This window comes from Colletotrichum abscissum (assembly GCF_030869225.1).
Source record: "Colletotrichum abscissum strain IMI 504890 chromosome Unknown Scaffold_4.1, whole genome shotgun sequence".
NCBI lineage: Eukaryota > Fungi > Ascomycota > Sordariomycetes > Glomerellales > Glomerellaceae > Colletotrichum > Colletotrichum abscissum.
Window position 1 is genome coordinate 1,250,943 of NW_026850320.1, and position 25,789 is coordinate 1,276,731.

A 25,789-nucleotide genomic window follows, 5' to 3' on the forward strand; every position below is an offset into this window, starting at 1 on the left:
TAAGGCTTCTAAGTTTCCTACCTCTCCCACCCAACCGGCGTCACTGCCACGAAACACAGCGCAGGTATCGGCAAACCACGCGCAAAAATCAGGTACGAAATTTCGTGATATGAATGAAATTCTTCAATTGCTGTCGTATTTTTCTGACGCCTCTAGCCAGCGGCGTTGTCGAGAACAAAAGCGTTGTCTTTACTGGCGGAAACCGCGACACGACACGAGACGAACACGAACGCCGATTCCCAAACCACAGATACCTGCTTTAGACGACGGACGATCCTACCGAAGCCTTCTCCGACCTGCCGCTGCACCGTTTCGTCCAACGGAATCACAAAAAAGGCGCCAGGCGTGGCATGGTGGACTTCTCCGAAAGGAGCAAGAAAACCATGTCGCGACCTTCAAAGAAACTCGTCTGGTTCGGTGGTCAACCCCCCACCCCGGCCGACACCAGCAACGGCGCCGCCACGACCAACACTACCACCACATCTTCCGCATCCTCACTACCGACCCGGCAACCCCAACCGCCCCGAAAGAACCCCGAACCCGAGCCGCGCAGACTCGCCGTGGTCCTCGAAGACCTCCCGACCTACCGCCGCTATAAACGCGGCTCCGGACCCCCTCTGCGACCGATAACCCTCGCTCCGCCCCGCGACTCGACGGCCTACATTCGCGACGAGTTTTTCGTCCCGCCCGCGCTCTCTAACGACGGTAAGAAGCGTCTTCAGTACGTGGTGGGATGGACCGATCTGCCGGCCGCGCGGGTCGTGATCGATGCCGAGCAGATATGCGACTACGTCTCGCCCATGGCATACGAGGAGTGGTGCGCTGCAAGAGCTGAGGAGCGGGATGAGGAGGAGCGCCGGCTGGAGGAGGCGGAGAATGTGCGCGCTGTTGAGGAGGCTGTGGCGAGGGAGAGGGGCGTCGCGATACCAGGCGAGAAGGGTGGAAAGGGGGCGAAGAGGGGCCGGAAGAAGAAGCATGTGGCGGCGGAGTTGAGGACACCACCACCCGCCACGGCCGCGGACGGAGTGAAGAAGAAACGGGGCAGGCCGAGGAAGAATGCGCCTTCGCTTTCTACGCCGTCCAAGAGCGCCTTGGTGGACGACTTCAGGGAGCTCGACACGGAAGGCGACGCGGACGTCGAGATGGAAGAAGTGGCCGATGACGAGGCCGACGACGAGGCCATCTTCAGGCAGCTCAATGGGACCGGGACAACGACGCCTTTGATTCTGACGGAGGACTCATACGACTCTGGCGAACAGAGCAGTCTACCCGCGGGCCTAGAACCCCCGAGCAAGAAACAGAGGACCCGGTCACCGAGACCGGCCTTCTCGCGGTTCATGCCGGGAATCGAGACGGACACCAGCAGCCGGAGCACGCCTTTCGACTCGTCCAGAGGCGCCACCAGCTCACCGGCCCTGCCGCCGCTACCACAACCGCCAGCGCCGGGTCTCCAGGGTAGTAGTGGCCGGCCTCGGGAGACGCCCATCTTCCCGCCGATACCCCCGGCCTCTGCGAACCACACATCCACGCCCACGGCCCCGCGGGTAGCAAAGACGCAGCAACCGCCGAAGCGGTCCCTCCTCTCAATACGAGATCCCCCTTCCACGCCTCAACAATCGTCCTCGCCAAAGGTGCAAACACCTATACCAAAAGCGAGCAGTATGCTTCCCCCGCCAGCCACGGCGCCCCCCGCGCTGAACCCGACACAGAACGGGACAGGCACAAATACAGGCTGGAATCACACACCAATACCCAAGCCCGGCTCCACGCCTTTGATATCAAACACGACCCCCTGGACGATCTCCCTCGCGGCCTCAAAGTCCTCGTCCTCCTACTCCCAACTGACGCCCTCGCAGCCAGTTCAGTCAATAGAACAACCCATCTCTACGACGCCTATACCACTACCCAAGATACCGGGCCCAAAACCACACATCGCACCAACCCTACGAGAACCACAACAAGCAGCCCTACCACAAACCGCCTCAGCACCTCCCGCAACAACAACAGGCAGCAAAACCGCAGCCACAAACTCCAAACCCACCACAACCAAACTTCACACCGCGCGGAAAACCGGAACTGCAGTAGCATCAACAGCAACACAAGATGATGACAAAGAAGAAGACGAAGACGAACAAGTCTACGAAGTGCTCCGCATCGAAGGCTTCGAAGACCGCGTCTCCCGCCGCAGCGGCAAGAAACTAGGCCGCTTCTTCCAGGTCCGGTGGAAGGGCAACTGGCCCTCCTCCATGAACCCGACCTGGGAGCCAGAGTCCAACATCCCGCAGCACGTGATTCAGAGGTTCTACTTTGAAAAGGGCACCACGCCAAAGAGGAACGTGCAGGCTGGCGCCATGGACAAGTACCTCGTGCCGAAGAAGTACTCGTCCGTGTCGCGGGCGGTTGAGGGCGAGGACGAACTTGTCAGTGGCCATGGCGATCACAGTAACGTCAATGGTAATGGGGTCCCGGCTGTGGCTAAGGCTGCACTCGCGACAGAGGACGGAGATGAGAATGCTATGGACCAGATCAAAGTCGAGGGCGATGATGACGAAGGCAACGATATGATGCTCGTTACCGACTTTCGAAACCTTCTTGACCCCGAGCGACGGTTCTAAATAGCAATGACCAAGATATGATAGCGATTCCCTGTGAGCATCGAGTAGGATCAAAAATAGTGGTTTAGATTCGCGATCAGCGGGTAGCTACATATCAAACAATAAAGAAATAAAAAAAGAATCAAACAGTGATACCAAGACCAGGATATCGTTTTTGCAGGCAACGTTGTGGGTCGCCCACTGGAAGTGATGTCCTCGAGTTGTATCCAAGCCTGGAAGACAAGAGATATGTCACCAACTTGTTTCAATTGGTTGTTTATAGACGTCCCACAAGCTGCCCACATCACGTATGGGATATATCTTCCAGTGTAGTGGAGACAATATCCAAACATGGGTGAAGCCCATTTATGGTAGCTTTCTAGAGGTTTGCGATGTTTTCCTGGTCTCTTGGATTTTCACTTTTGCAGTTGAGGTTCGCGAACATGATGATCCAAGAGTTGCTGAGGCTCAAGTCAGCGAGAACGCAACTTACTCACCATCGGTCAATTACGTATGCTTAGTGCGACCCGAATGAGGTACATGGAGAGCATAGCCAGATAGTTAAAATTATACATTTATTTCTTCGAGCTCTGGGATCTCGTTGACTTGTACAGTAAGAAGAAAGGATCAGATGATGCAGCACAGGCATTGTGGTCCGTTCTCCGCAGAGTAGTGTAGATTCAAGGGTAATGGCATTTCCAATCTCAGGTAAGGGATTGGAGCATTTGCACAGTATCTTCAAAATACCCTATGCCATCTCGTTAGACCAGCTTCAAATCCCATCAGCTCACGACGTTGACAGGTGCGAGTTATTGTCTGAAAATGATTCCGCAGCTCACCTCCGCCAATCCCGCATCCCACCGCCCGGGGTTTACATAAGCCAAACCCCTCCAACTCCGACGCGCGCGCATTCTCCGTCCGCCGCTCCCCCGGCGCGCCCGCAGCGAATACTACTTGACACTAAGGTATCCGTACCTACTCCGTAAAGATAAAGGCACTTATTAGTAGGCCGGGAACCTCCCTCAGAGCGTCGTCATCCAAACCCCCAAAGTCCGAACGTCAGAGACACCCGGGGCGACACAAAAAGTCTCCCGCGCCCACCCACAACCAGCTAGTACCCTGGCGCAACTCGTCAGTTTCAGCATTTCCCTTCCCGCTTGAACATCCCATCTTCATCACTCCTTGGACTTTTCTGGCATCATCCCAGCTTTTTCGGTCTCGCTACCTTACCTCTCATCTATAGCTTGAGCTTGAGCTCGAGCTCATTCCCCCACAAGAACGCCGGTGCCTCTCAACACGGAAAATAAAACCGACCGACCTGGCTCCGCCTCCCACAATACCTTCAACCTCGTCCGTCGCAATTCGACGTTAAAGCACGGGGAACAATGACAACCTCACTCCCCCAAGAACCAATCTGCCTCCTCCGCCGCCTAAAAGACCTCGCCACCCTCTCAACCTCCTCCGCCCCGTCCGAGAAATCTTACCCTTCCGTCAAGAGCATCCCGCGCACATCCCCCTCCCGCCTCGCAGCAGCAGCGGCAGCTCCCCCAGACGCCTCCAGCAACGATGCACCTTCCACCCCCGCCGCCGTCGCCGTCGCCGCAGAACAGACATCAGTCCTCTACCTAGCCTACGGCTCCAACCTGAGCGCGGAAACCTTCCTAGGCGCCCGCGGCATCCGTCCAATCTCCCAAGTAAACGTCTCCGCCCCAGGCCTCTCCCTCGTCTTCGACCTCCCCGGCCTCCCCTACACGGAACCATGCTTCGCCAACTCGGCGCCCCGGAAGATCCCCAACCTCCCGGACCCGAGCGACCCTCCCAAATTCCCGCCCGTGCCGCCGCTACCGCCCCCGTCCGCCGCGTCGAACCAGACGAAGAGGGAGAAGAACAACAACACCATACCGACGACGCCAGACCTGGGCTGGGACAAGGGCCTCATCGGCGTAGTCTACGAAGTCACGCCCCGAGACTACGCCACAATCGTAGCGACAGAGGGAGGCGGCTCCTCGTACAAGGACATCCTGACCCCCTGCATCCCGCTCCCGCCCCGCGTCTCCGTCCCCGAGAAGCCGCCCATCGACATCCCCCGCCCGTTCCTCGCGCACACGCTCTTTTCCCCGTCCATCCCGGACGCCGAGCCCGAGGAGCCCGACACCACCACCACCTCCCCCTCCTCCTACAACTACAGCAACGCCAAGGACGGCGGCGACGACGACAAAACCCCAACAGACCCCCGCAAGAAATGGTACTACCGCTTCCTCCGCCCGACCCGCCGCCCCGACCCCGCCTACGCGCAACCCTCCCCCCGGTACCTGAACCTCATCACCTCCGGCGCGGCAGAGCACGAGCTCCCGGACGACTACCAGCGCTGGCTCGGCTCCCTCGTGCCATACACCCCGACCTCGCTGCGACAGAAGCTGGCGCAGCGGCTGTTGAAGGCGCTCTTCCTCCCCGTGCTGCTGGTGTTCTTCGCGCTGAACAAAAAGGTGGCCAACGAGGAAGGGAAAGTGCCCGTTTGGTTGGGGGTCACGTTGGGGGTTGTGTTTAATTTGCTTTGGATGGCGTATGATGCTGTGTTGAGGCCTGTTTTTGGGGATGGGGAGAGGACGCAGGAGGAGGAGGAGGGTGACGAGAAGAAGGGGTGGGTGAGGGGCAGGTCATGGAGTGGACGTGTTGGGTGTGGTGATGAGGAAAAGATGGGATTGCTCGAGAATATGGACTGAGAATATCGTCTGGGGATATTATTGAAGGGTATGGAGATATACATATATGTGGGGGGGGGGGGGGGTACATATACAGAGAATTACGTCTTGAAGGATCTAGGCTTAGCTTGCTTGTAACTCTCCATCAGACAACGAGGACGTTATACGATTATGTAACTAGATTGGAAAAGCAAAAAGAGTTCACCACCGGTGTGGCTACATCTCTTGTCGATTATTTTGGGTGCTCATACTGGGATTCGAACTCGGGTACTGGCTAAGCCTGTCGTCGAGTAGGCTGGTTGGCGTAGGAAATGTAATTGTCGACCATGAACCACTCCACCACCCAGCCAGTTTGACCTGACCCGTCGACCTAGAGGGGCGCCTGCTGGCTGGTGACGGGAATGGACTTGGGGGTGTATATCAAGGATGAAGAACGGATGATTCACTTGGTACCGCGTAGGATATATCACCAACCACAAGATCGACCAGAACAATGTGTGTCATTGCTTAAACTGTCTAAATACGTTCCTTCACACCATGCCATTGCGGTAAATGATCCAGGGATATCAACATACATCTTTCAAAAACCGATAACAAACCCAATACTCCGGGCCTCTACCACATACTCGCACACACCAGCGTGCCGTTGGACCTCTGTCCGTCACGATCAATAATGTTCCGTGTTATCCGCATGCCTCTTTTTGGTATTCAAACTCCCACCAAGTAGACCTTAGTTCTCCGAAGTAGACACCAAGGTCGGGATATCGTCGACGCTGTATCGTCCCTCGAGAATGCCGTGCACGGCAGTGAAGAGAGGGTAGTGCTTCTCCTGGCCCCTCGCCTTCAAGAAGCTGTTGACCTCCTGCGCCGTGCTCGTACCCTGAAGCAGCTGACCGTTCAACTCGCGCTTCTCAATCTCCTGCACGCTCAAGCCCTCGGCAACGGCCATCCTGGCGCACTTGAAGTTTCTGCCACCGCTGCACGAGGTAATCAGATCCGCCACGCCGGCCGACTCCTCGGTAAACGTCCCCGTGTGCACCGTCTGGCCAAAGAACTCCTTTCCAAAGTTGACCATCTCCAGCAGGCCCACGCGCATGATGGCGGCCTTGGCGTTGTCACCCCAGCCCCGGCCGTCAACGAAGCCGGCAGCAAGGGCGACAATGTTCTTCAGGGCGCCGCCCAGAGAGACACCAGCGACATCGGAGACCATGCGGACGTGGAAGTAGGGGCGGTGGAAGAGGTGCTTGAAGATCTGGTGGTCCAGGGGCGGGTACTCGGCGGGCACGGCGGTGAGCTTCGTCTTGGAAGTGCGGCCGCGGGCGTCCTTGTGCTGCATGTCGACGGGTGTCAGGGGCGCAAGGCCATTGCCGCCGTTGGCGTTGGGGTTCGGGGAGGTGGCACGCGGGGTCGGGGCGCGCGAGTTATCCATGGGCGGGGGGTCGTAGGCGACGGTGGTCTCGGACCACTTCTCGGCGGCGATTTCGGAGGCAATGTTGGCACCGGAGAGGGCGCCGCAGTAGATGCCGAGGCCGTCACCGATCCATTCGGAGAAGAGGGAGACGCCGTCGTCGGAGACGTTGACACCCTTGATGCAGGAAATGCCACGAGCAAAGGGCAGAATGTGGCCGTTGAGCTGCTTGCAGACATTGCCGATAAACTGGTGGGGGAGGTTGAAGATGAGGATGGTGGAGTCCTTGACGGCGTCCTGCAGGGAGGGGTTCGCGATGATGTTGTGGGGGAGCTTGATACCGGGCAGGTATTTTGTGTTTTCGTGGTATTTGTTGATGACGGTGGTCAACTTTTGGGGCTTCTCGCCTACGGAGGCATCGTAGTAAGGCGATGTCGAGTCGAGGGTGACGTCCTCCTCGTACACCCACATGTGCACATCTTCTTCGAAGAGGTCGGGGAAGGCCTTTGTGTTTTCGGCGACGATCTTGGAAATGGTTGAGCCCCTGAGTTGGGTTATGTTAGTGTCTGTTCATCTAGTCGGTGCGGTAGAAGCTATGGGGGAGGAAGCTATGGGGGTCGCGATATGAGATATTGGGGTGTATGAGAGGAACTAGCTCACCAGTTACCGGAGCCCACGACGGTCACCTTGTGCTTCTTCTCTACGCCGAGGGAAGCCATTGCGGATGTGGAGTTGAATCGTCGTAGGGGAAAGCTGCTTCTGGCGATGGAAACAACAGGTCGCAGTCTGAAAAGCATGAGGTACAGTGGAGCAAGAGGGTAAGGTAGGAAACGCGCCAAAAAGGAGGGGGTGAAGGTTATCTTAATAAGTAGTGTACTGGCCGGGACCTGGAGGAAGTATCCGTACGGTGAGGTACGGTAAGGCCCAAGGATAAGGTAGGTCAAGTGGAGGAAGGGTAAAGCCGGGAAGTTCAGGTAAGACAGCTACGGCAAGGGAGGGTCCAGACAGGAATCGGCATCGGCTCTTCTTTCGGTGTGTGTCGTGCGTGTCGTGTCTTGGTTCACGGGTCCTGGTGAGGGTCACTCGGCGGTCACGAATCGAATGGAAGCGCGGCAGTAGCAGCAGCAGCAAAAAGCAGTTGATTAGCAGTGAGCAGCAGATGGCAGAAAAAAAAAAAGGGTGCAGCTCAGCATGTGGTTTTGCCCCTCCATCTTTCCTCCCCCTGTCTGTCTCCAGCTATCCCGGTTGTCCAGTGTCTTTGAATCTTTCCGGGAATCCACCAACGCCCACCGCACTCAATGCTGTTGCATTCTGGTGTCGGTTTGCTCCTGCCACCACAACTAGGTACCGTCGCAAGTAACCCCAGTCCCATCCCCGTCCTGTGAGGGAAGCTGCGACCAATTGCAGCCAGAATCCGCAGTCAGCTCAACTCTACCTACCTACTTTAGTACCTGAGGTGCCGGGGTGCTCCTGCCCAGCGGCAGTGTTGAGAACCAGCATGACGCACATCCAGACCAGCAGGGTCGCGGCAGCAGTCGTGACCGCTTTCCCAATCAAGTATAGTCGCTCAACGAAATGCCAGGGGGTTGAGGCCGAGTCGGCGGGCCCCTTCCCTAATTTTTTCTGGTCGGTCCATCTTTAGCACTCGCTGTCTGTTCAAAATACTTGGGCAGGCAGGATCGAGCTGAGTGCTGAGTTGGCCCGGGCGGGCGAAGGTCCCTGACCACCGGAGAGCCTCGGCCGGACACTCCGCCTCCTCCGGCCCTGGCCGAGGCAAGTAGGGGCCCGTGAATCTGACATTTGCACGTTTGTTTGTATCGTGAAAACAGCGAGTCAACTTCCCTCTATCCGTCCCCATCGTCTCCATCATGTTCTCCTCATTGACCCCAAAGCTCAAGACAAGAAACAAAAAAAAAGTCAACAAATTGCTCCTCACCCCACCGTCCCTATCAATTGTCCCCTCTGCCTCCGCCTCCCCATGTCCACAGTTCCAATGTTCGTGTCTAAAAGTGGATTCACTCTTGGGTGGGAACCCAAACAAATAAAACCGATCCAAGATTAGATGCAATGCACCATTGGCACTCCAATCCTCCCACTTCGCCCCCCACTGCCAGGATCCATAGATGGGAAATCACATGCCAGAATGCCAGCTCGTCTTACCCCTTTCGCTTCTTCACCTGTCGACGTCGTGCGGCGGACGGCGTCCCTGAATCCCGACCGCGGGGGTAAATCGTTAGTCCACGATGCTGATCGTCGCATGGGGCCACGCGGATTCATGTTACCGGAGCTCGGGTTTCCTCCAATATTTCTGCCGTTTCCTCATTGGCACAACCACAAGATATCGCGGCAACGCGGCGTGCGGTTGTGGCCGCGCCGCGGCAGACGCCAGACATCCCGTCGACTACATCCCGCTCGCCACCGCCGTCGCTAAACTAAATTGCCCCTTCTTCCCGAGTGACATCTGATTTTGCCGCCTTTCCTCAATGTGGCATGGTCCTGCCGTCGTTGTCTCTGTACCATTTGCGGCCGAGTGACGATCCCTACGATGGCTGACATGTGCTAGATTCCTTTGACAATGTCATTGTTCAACAGTCGCTCTTCGAGGCTTGTATGACATCTGGCAGCCTGGAGTAGGGGTCTACACGTCTCCCTGGCTGAATTGCCTGATGGTTCTACACCTGTCCAACCCCAGAAACGTAGATGAGCGAATGAGTGCAGTTACAGATGTATTGTGGAAGGTTTGAAGTAGCCTGCGTACGATCAATATACGTCATCCTGTTTCTTTCGCGAAGCAGATATACTATCGGAGAGCAGCCGTTCATGTAGCATGGAACTCCTTTGCTCGTAGCTTGATGGAGTAAGCCAGACTGAGGCTAGTCAGTCAGTCTCCCGAGCACTTGAAGCTGTTGCTACATGGACGAGTAGGTATGCCCAATCTCACGGTCAGTTGCCTGAAGCCGCCCCATTAAGCTCAGAGCAATTAAGATGCCCCGGTGACTTCTACTAGTGGTCCACACAACAGCTCTGGAGAAACTTCGTCTTTGCTGTAGTCTCGTTGACTCTGCATGGTGATCTGGCCCTAACATTACCAGAAGTAGTGACGGCGAACCCTGAGGAAAAGGGGAGATGAGGCAAAATTACGCTTCCTCTCGTCTGTAATGACTCAATCCTACTGACAATGAAATATTCGATTCTATTCGAGAGGTAAAAGGGACGGTCCGCACTGACCTAAGTGGAATGGTTATAAAGCACATGTCCTGCCCGAAAGATTCTGAGACTCGCGTCAATGCCGGGAGAAAGAAGACCGAGAAATCGCGGGCAGGGTATGTTCACCATGCATAATGAGGCTCAACCCCATGTGGCGCTGGGATAAGGTCTCATTCGTCGCTTTCGACCACATGCTCTGCCCTCGAGGTACCCCGGACTTGGCTCTGGAAGATCCTCAACCACACTTCAGTCATCATCAGACTCTATTTATGAATACATCGCACCAGCTTCTTGCTGAATCGCCGATAACTATCTACTTCGCAAAATGAAATCCTTCCCGGCATGATGGTAATTGCCAGTACTTCAGGCTTACGTAGCTACGAGGCGTTGTTCTATGGCTTAAGAAGCAGCACAGCTGTTGGGACAGCTTCTGACTTGAATGATAGCTCAGCAAAATACTAGGAGGGCCAAGAGGGGTGTGGTGTATCTAGAGATGTCACTTGTCAGACACTCGCACTTACCACAGGAGTATGCGTCTACGCCGCGGTGAATGCCCGAAGAGGTCCACCTCCTTAATGGTTCCGAACGCGATGCAAGCTCCCTAGGCTCAGTCATTCCGGCGAGTACCAAGTACGCGTAAACAGACCGCCTTGCCGTTGGATCATGAACGCACACTGACTTATTCCTCTGATGCGAATGCAATTAGCGACTTTGGATGGGCGTAGGTGTGCAGACTCGCAACGTTGATGGAACAGACTGATCTCTACATAGTGATCTTAAGTATGTAGCGGTGGAATAGTTGTATCCTCATGATTGCCAGGTTCTAGGTAGTGAGATTCAAACTCTAGTGGCATGCCTTGTGTGTTGTCTGAGTAGTGACGGCGAGTCACCAGATTTGGGCGATGCAGCGGGCAAGAGTTTGTGATATTCCTTCAGTGTCACCTCACATTATGAGAAAGTAGATATTCGCCCCTGGAAAATTAGTTCGTTGAGTGCTTTGCTTCATCTGTGATTTCTCTCCGCCCGGAGATAGATTTCATGGTTACAAATGAATGCATTGCCACTTAGCATTGTGGCCTTAGTCGTGACTGCTTCACCAGCCTAGAGACGCTATGGTGGTCTGACATGACACATGTCCATCATGATGCTGTAGGCAACACCTTGTAGACAAGGAAGTGGAATTATAGTTTTTCATTGGGGCTGGAAAATTTCTCGACTTCTTAACCTACATGTAGAATTAATCCGAAACCCTTATGGCTTTGTGGCATTCGAGATACTATGATACACATCGCGTCCAGACTGCCGATGGGAAAAGTCCTTGGTCAAAGCCGCCCACCATGACCATTGGGACAGCCTTCTCCTACACCAAGTCTAGCGGACGGCCGCTATTGGACAGTGCCGCAAGATGAAAGAAAGCACATAACACCATTGATGTTATCCAGTCATGTTGCTAACGAGCCTGGCCAAGCCACCCTTGCAGCCTGAGCTATCTCCCACATGGGCACGGTGAGGCTATCTCTGGTTACAGGGGGCGGACAGGCTAGACTCATATAAGAGATGAGCACTAAGTGCGTCTTGCATGAGATACGTCATGGCGGGAGAAATTGACATGGAGCACAAAAGCGGTGTCGACTCCATAGCATCTGCAAAAGAGTGAAGACGTGGACCAGTCGGAGGAGGACCTTGGAAGAAGGAGGAGTTGGGAAGAAATACTCATTTTGGAGAGTTCGGATAATGGGGGTGAAGAATGGGAAATGAAGAATTCGATGTCGCGTTGCGACGGGTGATATTCAGGCACGGAAAGTCAATTGGAGCGGCACATGGAAGGTAGCTACGAGTAACGCTGGTTGCTGATCAGCGAGAGCAAAGCCAGGAAGCGGCAAGGTGTGACAGGCTACCGATACCTCAGGAGGAAGGGCAAAGGAGGAGGAAGGGCAAAGGAGGAGGAAGGGCAAAGGAGGAGGAAAGCACCGGCGAGGGCAAGAAGGAGCAGAGGAGGGTGGTGGTTGCCGATCGTGCGTTGGAAGCTGAGCTGGAGCTATCTTTCCGGAAAGAGCAAGGAAGGTGCAAGGTGCTAGGGAGAGAGAAAGGAAGGCGGGGCATGAAACCGCGTCTGTGCAGCAAGGCGAGCCGCTAGAGCTGATGCGGAGGGATAGCTGGTGACGTCACATTCTTTTGAGTGCTGGGATGGAGCTCTTTCTGATTCTAGACTTCCATCTTTTTGTTTATTTTTTCTTCATCCGATTTCTTCGTTTCCGTCCACGTCTCTTATCCTTTACTCTACCTTAGTAATGAAACTCGAGGAAAGGAAAGACAATGAAAAGAAACACGAAGGTCTTCAACGAGATATGGCATGCCAGACGCATCAGATCATGCTAGAGCCTGCCTTAGTTGGCGCACATCGACGTGGACCGCAGCATGCGCCGAGAATCGCACAGCTTCCGAGTCAGATCATGGTCGCCCAAAGGATTCCTGGCCCCTCATACGAGCGAGCCTCACTGCCAGTGCCTGCTTCAAGCCAAATCAGGTAGAGGCCACCACCGGCAGACCATGCAGAAAACATCTTCAGTGTCCATCTTTGCGATGACCTGAGACGGCACATCGATAAGACAAACTTTGATATTACAAACCGTTGGGATATGACGATGATACTCCAAGAAAGATTGGGCAAGGATTACAGCTGTCGGACTCCTCTCTATGACTTGATCCCTGTCTGGCCTGTCCTGGTCTTTCATCTCTGCTGCGGCCTGCCGTGCTCTCCCAGTCTCGTCTCAGTCCGAGTCTCCATCCCCGGCATGCGACATTAAACCCCCCGGTTACCGCTCAAGTTTGTTGCACACACGATATGGAACACTCGCCGCACTGGGCCATAGGCACACTGGCTGGCTTCTCACTGGCCAACTCACACCAGTCTCTCTGCATCGCGATCCAAGAAGCACCAAAAGAGTGGGAATTCTCAGTGTCGACAGCGGTCTGGAATCTCGAGGATCGCGATGACGGCCCACGACCGGCGCAGCGCTAAGACCAAACTCCGCTAGGGCGTCTAGAGCAGCATGGGAGACCCCACCGAGCGTGCGAGCCTCTGTGTTGTCCCCGCCCAAGCTATCCGGTTTGGGCGCTGCCAAACATTCCCATGTTTGCCGTGCCCGTCTTTTTTTATTTTATTTTTATTTTTATTTTAATTTTGGCAGCTTTGACAATTGCGGGTTTGCTGCGGGCGATGACATCCATGGATGTACCTTCTCCGCATGCTTTTGGCGGAGAGATACATGGCTGCCCCGCCCCCCGCCTGTCGTTCGAGTCTCTGTTCACTGGAGCATTGGAGACTTTTTCTTCGTCCTTTGGCTTCCCGAACTGACTGACATTGGAAGCTCTTGCATTTGGCGAGATTGGCGTAGGTGCCAGGGGGAAAAAAGCCATAGCTGGATAAGTACCTCAGGATGAGGTGAGGCAGCTTGTATCTCGTCAAATTTTCCTTTCCTTGTAGCTGTGTTGGCGAGAAGTACCTAGGCGAGATGGCCTAGCAGAACTCTCAGCACTAACACGGGATACACGGAATCCCAGCGTTCTTCATCGCATTTTGACCAGAGCTTCCGCAGCCCCCGGCACCTTGCTTTGCTTTCCGTACCTTGGATTGGCCTGGATTTCTGTTGGATCTTCTGCTGCTTTGCTGAGCTCTTGGAATTTCTTAGGTGAGCCTCGCTACTTTGGCCCAGGAACGAAAATGAGGCAGGGCAGGGTAAAGGAGCATAGCGAAATCCCGCCATGTCTTGCCCTTCCTGATCTTACCTGCCGTACTTTGGTACAAGGTGAGAAGTAATTAAGGTACATGAGAAGACCGGCCGGGCTGGGAGCTGTTGGGAAGGTGAGGCCATGTACCTGAGCTAAGCTGATGGTGCTGTCTCTCTTTCTGGCCCAGTCCGTCATATCGTCACCGTCCTCGGCCGTGTTTTTCTTTTCCTCCTCCTTCTCTCCCACACACTCTCCAAACTTCTTCTCTTCCCATCACCTTTGCCTATCCCACCTCTTACAGCAGCCCGTTTATCCTCGAGGCCCACGGCCAGCTCATCCTACCGTCGAATCGTTTCTCCTCCATCTCTGTCGCCTCTCAATCAATTGCACCTGCAATTGCCACTCGCTCCATCTAGCTGCGTCTTCACCCTCGCTCAAACCCCAGCAACCGGCCCATTCTTTTTCTGGCCGGAATCGTCTCCGCATAAGCCAGTGCGCTCTCTTCCACGTCCAGGTCATCTACAGGCCCCATCCACGCCCAAGGTTCACGGTCCACGGCCACAGCTTGCTGCCCGTCGTCCCCAGGCCCCGTCCTCGACCTCGCCCTCATTGATACCCACGCCGCCGATCTGTCCGCGGGGCACGAAAGCTGCCTCCTACAACCTACGCAAATGGTCCCGAAAACCATGGTATCCAACGAAGTATACCTCCTCCCCCTCAACGATGATGGCTCGCCTCAGGTCGCCGGCGAATACATCTATCTCGCCCCAAAGACAAACGATCCTGTAACAATTCGCTTTGCAATTGAGGGTACCTCATCCATCTGTCGCCATGGCAGTCTGTGGGTCAACATTCCAGAGCAGGGCGCCGAGTTTCACAGAGACCAGTTTCGCGAGTTCAAGTAAGCTTTCTCTGCGGCTTCCACTGCTCCTCATTGCCATTGTCCAGTTTCTGGCGTGTATTCGTGTATGTAGCTTGCGACTCATGCGTTTTCTAGACTGAAGCCCGACTTCAATCGGACAATTGAAATCTCCATCCCCATCTTCCAGGCCGGCGCTTACGCCTTCTACACCACCTATGCCGAGCTGCCAGAGCTTGAAGAGGAGCTCGACTCGACTCCCCAGACCGGCGCCACCAACAAAAAGACGCCCCTCTACTACATCGATGTCGCCCCGCGTCTCAGTCTCGATGGCCGCCCGCTGCCACTGCCCGCTCTGTCCATCTTCTCAGTCATTAGCAAGTTTATGGGCAAATACCCAGGCGACTGGGAAAAGCATCTTCGCGGTATTAGCGATCGCGGTTACAACATGATTCACTTCACCCCGCTGCAGGTTCGCGGTGCTTCCAATTCCCCATACAGCTTGTACGATCAATTGGGCTGGGATCCCGAATGCTTCCCTGCCGGCGAGAAAGACATTAAGGGCTTGGTGGAGAGCTTGGAAAAGCAGTATTCCCTCCTTAGTTTGACCGACATTGTCCTTAATCACACGGCACACAATACCGCATGGCTGCAAGATCACCCGGATGCCGGATACAACTTGGTCACGGCACCTTGGCTAGAGTCCGCGTGGCTGCTGGACTCGAAGCTGTTGGAGCTTAGCGAGAACTTTGAGAAGCTTGGACTTCCCACCGAGGTGAAGAGCGACGATGACCTCATCAAGATTATGGACGCCATCAAGAAGCAGGTGATCTCCGAGATTCGCCTCTGGGAATACTACGCCATTGACGTCGAGCGCGACGTTGAGGCGGGCTTGGAGGCTTGGGTTGCCGGCAGCACCACCCTGCCGCAAGACACCACTGGCGACGCAGATGTGACGGGACTGAAAGATGCATCTCTCAAAGACCAGGCTGATTTCCTCATCAAGAACGGCCTTCAGGGCGGTGACCGCATGGGCGAGAGGTTCAGGAGAAAGGTCGACCCTAAGGTGGCTTCTGGACTCCTGTCCACCATCTTTGGACGCTACGAGGGTGAAGAGGGTAGCGGTCCGACCAAGGCGGCAGCTAAGTCAAAGTTGGTGTCTATTCTCGACGAGATCAACCTGCCATTCTACAAAGAGTATGATAACGAGCTCAGCGAGATCCTGCAGCAGCTCTTCAATCGTATCAAGTACTGCCGACTTGATGAGCATGGCCCGCGCATGGGCCCCATCAACAAGGAGTTCCCTCTGATCGAGACCTACTTCACTCGTTTGCCCAAGAACGACACAACGGCCAAGAACAAGCCCGAGGAGAATGTCTTGGTCAACAACGGTTGGGTTTGGGGCGGCAACGCCCTGGTCGACAATGCCGGCCCGGATTCTCGCGTATACCTGAGACGCGAGGTCATTGTCTGGGGCGACTGCGTCAAGCTCCGCTACGGCAAGGGTCCCTCAGACAGTTCTTTCCTGTGGGAGTTCATGACCAAGTATGCCCGTATGCTCGCCAAGTACTTTGCTGGTTTCCGCATTGACAACTGCCACTCTACGCCAATCCATGTTGCCGAGCACATTCTGGACGAGGCACGCCGAGTCCGACCGGATTTGTATGTCGTGGCAGAGTTGTTCTCTGGCTCCGAGGAGATGGACTATGTCTTCGTGAAGAGGCTGGGTCTGAGTGCTTTGATCCGTGAAGCCATGCAAGCATGGAGCACTGGAGAGCTCAGCCGCCTGGTCCATAAGCACGGCGGTCGTCCCATTGGAAGCTTCGAGGTTGACGAGATTTCAAAGGCAGACCCCAAGTCTCCAATGAGCCCCATGAGCCCGGCCAACGAAGGCAGCGACCTGCTCAACGGGAGCAGCCCGTCCTCGCGAGAGATCATCCGGAGGATCAAGCCTGTACCAGTTCAGGCCCTCTTCATGGACTGCACTCATGACAACGAGACCCCGGCTCAGAAGCGTGATGCACGCGATACCCTCCCGAACGCCGCTCTGGTCAACATGTGCGCCAGTGCAACTGGCAGTGTCATGGGTTATGATGAGATCTACCCCAAACTTGTTGACCTCGTCAACGAGACTAGGCTGTACACATCTGAGTCATCCTCCAAGCCTGTTAAGATTGGTGGCGGCGGAAACGGCATTGGTGGCATCAAGAAGCTCTTGAACCAGATCCACACCCTCATGGGCAAGGACGGATACGATGAGACTCACATTCATCATGAGGATCAGTACATTACCGTACACAGAGTACACCCTGAGTCGCGGAAGGGATACTTCCTGATTGCCCACACTGCTTTCCCTGGCTACGGCAACGGCAATGGCGCTTTCAACGCGGTACACCTTGGAGGCACCAAAGCCCGTCATCTTGGCAGCTGGATGCTTGAGGTGGATGCAAGCGACGAGGCTCGCAAGGAGGCTCTGAACGACAAGAAGCTTCTGCGTGGCCTGCCTAGTCGCGTGGTAGATGTCCCCGGCGTTCGCATGGAGGTCAAGGGCGACGACACCATTATTACTGTGCGCGACAAGTTCCCTCCTGGCAGCATTGCTCTTTTCGAGACATGGATCCCGGCAGCTGAGCACTCATCTGGTCTCGACAACTACGTCACCTCGGGTGCTAGGTCCGCGGTTGAGAACCTGAACCTGGTGGATCTCAACTTCCTGCTTTACCGATGTGAGGCCGAGGAACGTGATGGAAGCGGTGGCAACGATGGCTGCTACGAGATTCCCGGCTACGGCAAGCTCGTTTATGCCGGTCTCCAGGGATGGTGGAGTCTTCTGAAGGATATCATCCGGGACAACAACCTTGCTCATCCTCTGTGCCAGAATCTTCGTGACGGCCAATGGGCTCTGGATTACATTGTCGGACGCCTGGAGCGCATCAGCAAGACTCCCGATTTTGAAAACCTTGAGAAGCCCGCCGTCTGGCTCAAGGAGCGGTTTGATGCGATTCGCAAGATCCCCAGCTTCTTGCTGCCAAGATACTTTGGCCTCGTTCTGCGCACCTTGTACACTGCCTCTTGGGAGCGTGGACTTGAACTCATGAACGACAACGTTCGCGAAGGACAATGGTTCCTCCAAAGTCTCGCCATGGTCAGCGTGCAAGAGACTGGCCTGGTCAAATCTGGCTCTTTGTGGCCCAAGAAGCTGGTCCCATCGTTGGCTGCCGGTCTGCCTCATTTTGCCGTCGAGTGGGCGAGATGCTGGGGACGTGATGTCTTCATCTCCTTGCGTGGTCTCTACCTTGGCACCGGCCGTTTCGACGAAGCAAAGGAGCACATCCTTGCCTTTGCCAGCGTTCTGAAGCACGGTATGATTCCCAACCTGCTCAGCAGCGGAGCTTTGCCGCGTTACAACTCTCGCGACTCCATCTGGTTCTTCCTTCAGTGCATCCAAGACTACACCAAGTTCGCACCCAATGGACTGGACCTGCTCCAGGAAAAGGTCAAGAGACGCTTCCTGCCTTACGACGACACCTGGTTCGATGTCGATGACTCTCGCACCTATTCCCAGGAGAGCACCATCGAGGATATCATCCAGGAAGCGCTGCAGAGACACGCATCTGGCATGTCCTTCCGTGAGGCCAATGCTGGCCCCTCGATCGACTCGCAGATGAGTGACAATGGCTTTAACATTTCCATCAAGACTGACTGGGACACTGGCATCATCTTTGGTGGTAACCAGAATAACTGCGGTACATGGATGGACAAGATGGGTGAAAGCGAAAAAGCTGGCTCAAAGGGTGTTCCCGGTACACCCCGTGACGGCGCTGCCATTGAGATCACTGGTCTCCTATACAGCACTCTGAAGTGGGTGGCGTCGCTCAACCAGCAAGGCAAGTACCAGTATTCGTCCGTGAAGAAGGCAGACGAGTCGACAATTTCTCACAGAGAGTGGGCCAACCTGATTCGCGACAGCTTTGAGCGATGCTACTGGGTTCCTCTTTCTTCTGAGGAAGACGGCAAGTACGATGTCAACCCGCAGGTCATCAATCGTCGCGGAATTTACAAGGACTTGTACAAGTCTGGCAAGGAGTACGAGGACTACCAGCTGCGTGCCAACTTCCCCATCGCCATGTGCGCGGCACCCGAGCTCTTCGATCCCGCGCATGCGCTGCATGCCCTCTTGGTAGCCGACAAGTCCATCCGTGGGCCTACAGGCATGGCGACTCTCGACCCCGCCGATCTCAACTACAGGCCGTACTACCGCAACAGCGAAGACAGTGAGGACTTCGCCACTAGCAAGGGACGAAACTACCACCAGGGCCCGGAATGGCTGTGGCCAACTGGTTTCTTCCTCCGCGCCCTGCTCAAGTTTGACCTCGCCAGAAGAGGTGACCAGGCTGGACGCATCGAGGCCTTCCAGCAAGTTACGCGGAGACTCATGGGCTGCAAGCAGATGATCCGGGAAAGCGTCTGGGCCGGACTCGCGGAGCTGACGCAAAAGGATGGCGAAGATTGCCCCGATTCTGTAAGTTGTTTCTGATTGTAAACAGTGGCTCATTTGCTAACAAACAATAGTGCCCTACACAGGCGTGGTCTGCCGGTTGTCTGATTGACTTGTACATGGATGCGGCTGAAGAGCAAAGCGACAAAGCCAAAATCGCCTTACCTGTAAGGACCAAGTAAATGATTCGACGTTGCGAAAACTAATAACTCCTACTGGGAACCGTATTCAAATTAGTTAGGCGCTTTGAGAGTTTCCACGCGGATGATGCAGAAAAGACACCCTGGGCCCGATCAAAAGCAGTATGAACTTTGTTGATTTTTGGATCCGAACACGACACGCGTTTGATGGCATATAGATAGACTGCATGAATTATAGCATGGTACACCTGAACTGCGTCTTCTTTGCTTGGTCACACTTGTAGATGTCTCATAGTTCAAGTACACGAGGGTGAATAACCTTTGGCCTTGCGTACTCTTCACGCGTGCCGAACACATGTCAAAACACCTCACTCAAACCGAATCGAATACATGAGATTCTTGACAGGTTCAAACCTCTCCATCCCCTCGCCCCTGAGCTCAAAAGCAGGAACCTCATCAACCCACGTCTCAACCCTCGCTCTCCTCCCATGTTGCGCCGCCACCCTCGTCCAAAACTCGACAAAACTCGCTTCCGTGTGCCGATACAGCCTCTGGCCCTTGTGCATCTCCTCCCTCCGCGCCTCGCCTTCCGTCGTGCCCGCTGTGCGGCCGAAAATCAAGTCGTTTGATTTCCCCGAGAGTAAAGCTAGCAGGAAGGCGGCGTAGGTTTCTTGGTCTTGTAGGCTGAAGCAGTGCTGGACGTAGTTTGCTGTGATGATGGTGAAGTTGTTACGCCAGGAGGGGGGGAGGGTCGAGGGCGGGGAGAGGGCGTTTGCTTGGAGGAATGTGATTGGGGTGTGAGGGTCGTTGAAGAGTGATTTGCCGGCGGAGAAGAAGGAGGAAGTTAGGTCTATGCCGTGGAGGGATTGTGGGGGCGAACCTGCGTGGACCTGGGGAGTTGTTAGTTGATTGCTGGTCGGGATGGTTTCATGGTATTGTATGGCGTTCTTGTGGAGTTGATGGTGAGGGTGCGTGGAGTGTAAGACGTCAGGCGGGAGAGGAAAGGATAGACGCACCAGACTACGTAGATCCTGACCAACGGCGCATCCAAAGTCGACGAGGTTCTCGCCTCGTTGCGTACGCCACACGGCCTCGTCGAATTCCTTGTTGTTTCGGAGCTGCAGCTTGAGGAAGAGCCAGAGGCCTATGCATGGGTAGGGGCAGTCGTTCCATGCCTTTCTGCGCTGAGGAGAGAGAGAGGCCGTGGGTTAGTACTTCGTTGACGATGCTGAGGAAGTCGGGTTTGGGAGAGTCCAGGGGGAGGAAATGTGAGTGTGAGTTTGAGAGGTCGGGCGGTGAGCAACCTACTGCTTCTTCGAGATGGTCTTGGAGCTTATCTTCTGGGATCTTTGCGTATTCTGTAAAGAGCCTTTTTGTATGTTCCTCGAGAGGGGGAAGGGTCTCGGTCCAGAACGGGGAATTTGTGTCTCGGTCTGTGGGGATGCGGTGGGCTGGGAGGTTGGGGGTTGCTTCATCGGCCATGGCTGTAGAGAACGGGATGTGGTAGAACGATTGTAAGAAAGATGAAGATAAAGTCAATTTGCTAAGGCATGGGAGAACGAGGGGAACCAAGGTGCTTGGGGATGATGTCTTTGTCTTGTATCTAGAAGACATGCGGATGGTTGTAAATGTCTGTGTGCTGGTAGCTGGGAGCCGGCGAGCTTGGGGGAGTCCCGTCGGTCGGGGATTATTTGATAATCGGAGCCGATTGGACTTCATGTTGGGTGCACGTCTAGTGCTCAGATGAACTCACGTATGGCGTGTGATGGACTTCATGCCAGCCTCAGTACCATGCATAGGTGCACGAATGAGGAGCGCCCTCTCTAGTTTGAGCTCGCGTGCCGGCAGCCGTTGAATCGGTGTCTACGTCTGTGATTGAGTGAGGAAGAAGTCCCAATTGAGGACCTATTGTGTACACGAAAGACATCCTGTTACAAAATAACAGCCGAAGACCTTCATTCGCAGATCATGTGTCCGGCTGGAACCTTTTTACAGATGTAGAAATCTACCTATCCGTGTTCGCTGTTTCTTCGGACGAAAGTCAAGATGCTTACACTTCAGGAAATGGTTGGCAGGAACATGTAGGTTGATATACCCTGGAGCACCATGTACACCGTAACTCCTCTTCCACAATCTTGACCTGATCAAGATATCAACCAGAAGTGTTGGGCTCGTCATACAGGCCAGATGTGGAACGAAAGACTGTAAGCATACTGCCAAAACAAAGAGATCTCATACCTGCGTCCACGCCTCTTCTTGCCATCCTTCGTTGCAGAGGGACGGAGAGCTCCACCCTTCAACATATCTCGTCCAACCTACCTGTAGAGTCTCATCATCTCGAACGACAAATACCAGCAGTAATCATGCCCGTCAATTGAATAGCAGAGCTCGACAACGGCGGACGCCAAATTCTCTTCCAAGAAGTGAAGCTGTAGCGGAGCATAAACGACACTCGTCCCGCACGCAAGCTCGAACCAATTATGAGCAGGAACCATCGAAAAATCCACCGCGATGCCTGCGAAACATCCTGCAGGTGCCAGGACCTCTGCGCCCACATGGCAGTTTGATCGACCCGCTCAGACAAGCCTCATGATTGTGGATAATACTCTTTGGCAAGGGATTGAAAGAAAAAAAAAGCTTACGCATACGACCACGGGATATCGGCATCGAGTCAGTTACAGTTGCAAAACAAAACAAAACATTGCTGGTGCTCTGAATGTAAAGCGTTTCAGTGGCCGTGGTTGTGAACGGGTATAAGAAATTATCATTTGATTCGAGATGATGCTAAGCTGACCACACGAGCCCTCCCGCTTTCCGGGGCCAGTTCTTCAAAGAACATTTCCCCCGGGGCCCAAGGGAAACAGGCCGCTTCTGTTACGCAGCTGTGTGAGACTGGGGGTCTCCTGCCATCGGCCTGTTTCCACCCCTTCAAACTCGCCCTTTTTGATTGCGTGGTTTCACTGTCAAGAACCAGGACCACCAATGCTGTTTATGTCCGACGACAGAACCCTCCATTGTTTCCAGCCGTACGCCTAATCAATGACCAAAGGAAAAAAGGAAGAGCAACAAGTATTGCCTGGGAACAAGTATGTGTGAATATCCAAACACCAATGCCGTGAAATATGTGAACGCCGTCTCGTTAAGCCGTTGAGAGATAGTGATGAAGAGTGATGCCGCACAACATGTCTACTGAAGTCGCACTCTTATGTCCGCTCGTTGACAACCCACTTCTTCTTCTCCTTGGGGGGCTTCTCATCGTATACGGCAGGCGGCGGGCCGGGCATGAACTGGCCGGGGGAGTTGACGATACCAGCTTGGTTGACATTGACACCAGAACCGGCAATGATGCCGCTAGGTCCCTTGTGTGCGTGCTTGCCGAGCTCGTACATGCGGTCCTTACGGCGGAGGTAGCGTCGGCGCCAGATGCAGGCGCCAACCCAAATACCAGCAATGGCGACAACGAGGATGACAAGCATGACGACCCATCTCCAGTGATTAGAGAGCCTATATTGAAAAGGTTAGTGATAGCGGGGCATGGAAGGCTGGGAATATTCTCACCAATCGCCGCCATTTCCACTGTTGGAGGATCCTTTTGAAGCTCCGCTTGTTGAGGAAGATCCTGCCGAGGACGAGGATGCAGTCGCAGCACCACCTGTGACGGAATTACAGAATGAAGTGTACCATCCTTGGATACTGCTGAAGCCAGCGTCGTCGCATCCAGCAGCGGGGCAGACACCGCCGGCGGCTGTTGAGAAGGCTTGCAGAACACCCTGACTACAGAAACATCTGTCGTAGGTATTGGCATCTGCCGCCGCGACAGCAGGAGGAACACAGGCACCGTTGGCGTCGTATAAGGGGCCACAGTTCACAGCGCACGCGGGCAACTGCGCAAAGGGCATAATCGTTGTTGAAAGGCCAGCTGCATCATGTTTAGCTAGGGATTCATCGTCCAAGATTGCGGAATTGTCACTTACACATCTTGACGGTGTTGGCGATTTGTTGGAGAGGAAGGGAACAGATGGAGCGTTGGAGATGGAAAAAGGAGAAGGAATTCGGAGAGAAGTAGGCAACTTGTCAGCCGTTGCGGCCAAAACAAGTCGTTGGAATGCGGAGACGTTGAGAGCAATCGATGGTAGGTATTCCCTCCTTATTGCGGTGGTCCAAGACACGTCGGGTGGCACGAGTGCGAAATTGAGCCACAATCCAGCGAGTCAAGCCCAGAAAATTGGCGGCCGGAGAGGAATGCGATGCACAGTTGGCAGCGGTGAATTCGCAGATTGAATTTGGTCGCAGCAAATAATCCCGATTTGTGAACAATGCCGTTGGCGGATATGCACGTCAGCGTGTGGTTTTCGTCCCAAGTCGGTCGAGGTTGAGCCAGGTCCAGCTGCCGTCCCAGGTTCTGCCGCACAGATTGCTTCAAAACGTCGTAATGTGCGTTTCGATGCACGAAAGCCAAGTTCTGAAAATTTCCGGAAGAGATTCCGTGCGGATGGAAGTCCTTCTGATGATTTTTCGTGTTCCGGTTTGTGACGTCGAGGAAGCGTGGGTTCTGACAATTGCGGGTGTTGTTTGTCACCAGCGTTCGGTCGGCTCGGGCTTCGGAGGATGGAGCGTAGGTATTTGGAGGAAGCGAGATTCTCGTATACGTAGGACGGGTCCTGGGAAGCGGCGTTTCAGTGGACTTTGATCTGGATCCTTCGTCGATTGTACGTCGGTCGGCCAGGGGCGAGGTGGTACAAGCGAGTGACGATAATCGGGAAGCGAACGTCGAGTGCGTGAAGCTTGACGATGTCGGTCGGCACGGCTGATACTGGATTCGAGGCTCCTCCTTGTTGTAGTGACGAAGCGAGCGTGTGGGGAGATGGAGGAGAGAAGGGAAGAGGACGGGAGAGGAGAAGGAGACTGAAGCCGGGTTGGCTGTGGTTTGTTTAATTGTGTCGGATATTTGGCGAAAGTGAAGGTGACGAACAGGAGAAGGAAGTGGAAGGGAGGAAAGGTGGTGAGAAGGAGACAAGATGAGGGAAACGGATGATTGATGACGGGACTGAATTTGGATGGCAGAGCCGATGGAACATGGGCAATTGGGAGAAATCGACAGGGCAAAAAAGCAAGAAATGCGCGGTAAGACACCCGACCAAGGACGGGCGATGGATCGATGGGATGGTACGACCCAGGGGCGGTACCTTCGTTGCCACCGCTTTCAAGGTGTGTGCACAAGTACATTTCCCGGCCTGTCCTGACCTGCCGATGCAGAAGCGCCAGCCCCAGCAAACGGCTAAACAGCGCCTACATCCCTCCCCCATCCTCCATTCATCCATCGTCCACGGAACCACCATTTCTGCATCTCAGCATTCACCATGTATGTAGCACAGCACGACACTCCCGACAACGAACACAAACTTGGCACTAGCCACAGTGACAAGACACACTGTCGACGGGCCCAAGAGGGGAAACACTAACGATCACCGGGGCCTTGCTACGCTGAAAGCATGGGAAGCGCTGCGGGAACGACGGGCTCCTCATCAACTCGACGGACCAGTGGCCACCGGCTGGGTCAGAAACTGGGTCCGGGGTTCCAGCTTGACCAGCGTTTCCACTCTAGCGAGCTGCGAAAAGCAGTCCGGTCCCTGATCGAGGGCGGGACAAGGATTGCTGCATCTTCAGGTTTAGGTTATGGCTCCCCCTCCTCTACTGGGTTCCGTATTCTGTACGGAGTACCGTGTTCATGGGAGCCCGAATGGTGGAATCTGCATTGGGAATTGTCCCGCCGTAGCTCGGAAGGCTCGGTCACAACTGCAGTCTTTTTCTTCTCTTCAACTTGTTGTCAGCGGTCCTCGAACTCTATCTTGCTCTGGTCGCAATTCTCGCTCTCACGTATCCGTACATCGTTTTGCTGACACCTATGCAGCCTGCTGCACGCAACACGGGAGTCCGTGATGCTCGTCAACTCACTGGCCTTGCCGCGTATGTCTCTGACTGATTGGCCCCATTGGCCCCCAATATCGATGATGGAAGAGCACAAACCGGGCGGTGCAGCGCCAGCGAGCTAAAGAGTCGAGCTACTCGGGCCGGCCGAGCGAGCTGGGCACATCTCTACGGCAGAGCCAGCCATCTGAGAAAAGGACGAGGCTTGGCTATCGAAGACACCATCACGGCACCTCTGCGGCACAGGGCGTTCTCATGGCTTGCTGTCCTGTCAACTGCATTTCCTGCCACCAGACCCTTCTTTGTGGTTGCAAAGACGCGGACAATACCTTGCTCGACACAATCTAGGTGTCTAGGAAGGGAACAAAGGCCCCGGTCAACAAAGGTGTCGCGCGTGTTGCACGAGGCGTCAATAACAAAAGCTGAAAAGGTGCGCCAACCTCCAGCTCCTACCTAGCTGCTCTCAGTGCTGTCAACCGTTATAGCGTTTAGCTCTCCGTTTTGGTTTCCTCCTCTCCGTCTCTTACTCGAGACAACAGACTCCAGAGTGACAAGACGGAAGGACGGAAAGAGTCAAGTGGTGCAGGGGGTGGCTGGGTTACGCGTGAGGAGGGGCGCGCTATGCCCATCTAGTCATTCGTTTTCCAATCTTTCTGCAGGAATTTTGTGGAGGAAAGCTCGTCAGGGACGAAGTGGACTGGTCGAGAACAAATGAATTGGG

The 25,789-nt window shown here is 54.7% G+C and overlaps 8 protein-coding genes across 8 annotated transcripts; 4 read left to right on the forward strand and 4 right to left on the reverse strand.

Moving 5' to 3' along the window:
• Positions 1-350: 350 nt before the first annotated feature.
• CABS01_02354 (chromo domain-containing protein) lies at positions 351-2,615 on the forward strand (the record flags this gene model as incomplete). Its single annotated transcript, XM_060535732.1, has 1 exon — positions 351-2,615. The coding sequence occupies one exon, from the start codon at positions 351-353 to the stop codon at positions 2,613-2,615; it is 2,265 nt and encodes a 754-aa protein (XP_060396037.1).
• A 1,364-nt stretch (positions 2,616-3,979) lies between these two features.
• Positions 3,980-5,317, forward strand: CABS01_02355 (gliotoxin biosynthesis protein GliK; the record flags this gene model as incomplete). The annotated part of the gene is made up of 1 exon (XM_060535733.1): positions 3,980-5,317. One exon carries the CDS (start codon positions 3,980-3,982, stop codon positions 5,315-5,317), a length of 1,338 nt encoding a protein of 445 aa, XP_060396038.1.
• Positions 5,318-6,026: 709 nt separating this feature from the next.
• Positions 6,027-7,423, reverse strand: CABS01_02356 (glycerol-3-phosphate dehydrogenase; the record flags this gene model as incomplete). The annotated part of the gene is made up of 2 exons (XM_060535734.1): positions 6,027-7,248; positions 7,365-7,423. 2 exons carry the CDS (start codon positions 7,421-7,423, stop codon positions 6,027-6,029), a joined length of 1,281 nt encoding a protein of 426 aa, XP_060396039.1.
• Positions 7,424-12,623: 5,200 nt separating this feature from the next.
• CABS01_02357 (uncharacterized protein) lies at positions 12,624-12,933 on the forward strand (the record flags this gene model as incomplete). The annotated part of the gene is made up of 2 exons (XM_060535735.1): positions 12,624-12,738; positions 12,785-12,933. Coding segments are annotated over 2 exons (264 nt in total), but the record flags the coding sequence as incomplete, so codon positions are not given.
• A 1,381-nt stretch (positions 12,934-14,314) lies between these two features.
• On the forward strand, positions 14,315-19,182 carry CABS01_02358 (glycogen debranching enzyme; the record flags this gene model as incomplete). The annotated part of the gene is made up of 3 exons (XM_060535736.1): positions 14,315-14,544; positions 14,641-19,024; positions 19,087-19,182. The coding sequence occupies 3 exons, from the start codon at positions 14,315-14,317 to the stop codon at positions 19,180-19,182; spliced, it is 4,710 nt and encodes a 1,569-aa protein (XP_060396041.1).
• A 326-nt stretch (positions 19,183-19,508) lies between these two features.
• Positions 19,509-20,622, reverse strand: CABS01_02359 (uncharacterized protein; the record flags this gene model as incomplete). The annotated part of the gene is made up of 2 exons (XM_060535737.1): positions 19,509-20,324; positions 20,449-20,622. The coding sequence occupies 2 exons, from the start codon at positions 20,620-20,622 to the stop codon at positions 19,509-19,511; spliced, it is 990 nt and encodes a 329-aa protein (XP_060396042.1).
• Positions 20,623-22,343: 1,721 nt separating this feature from the next.
• CABS01_02360 (uncharacterized protein) lies at positions 22,344-23,118 on the reverse strand (the record flags this gene model as incomplete). The annotated part of the gene is made up of 3 exons (XM_060535738.1): positions 22,344-22,644; positions 22,699-23,059; positions 23,115-23,118. 3 exons carry the CDS (start codon positions 23,116-23,118, stop codon positions 22,344-22,346), a joined length of 666 nt encoding a protein of 221 aa, XP_060396043.1.
• A 597-nt stretch (positions 23,119-23,715) lies between these two features.
• Positions 23,716-24,366, reverse strand: CABS01_02361 (uncharacterized protein; the record flags this gene model as incomplete). The annotated part of the gene is made up of 1 exon (XM_060535739.1): positions 23,716-24,366. The coding sequence occupies one exon, from the start codon at positions 24,364-24,366 to the stop codon at positions 23,716-23,718; it is 651 nt and encodes a 216-aa protein (XP_060396044.1).
• Between the last annotated feature and the right edge of the window lie 1,423 nt (positions 24,367-25,789).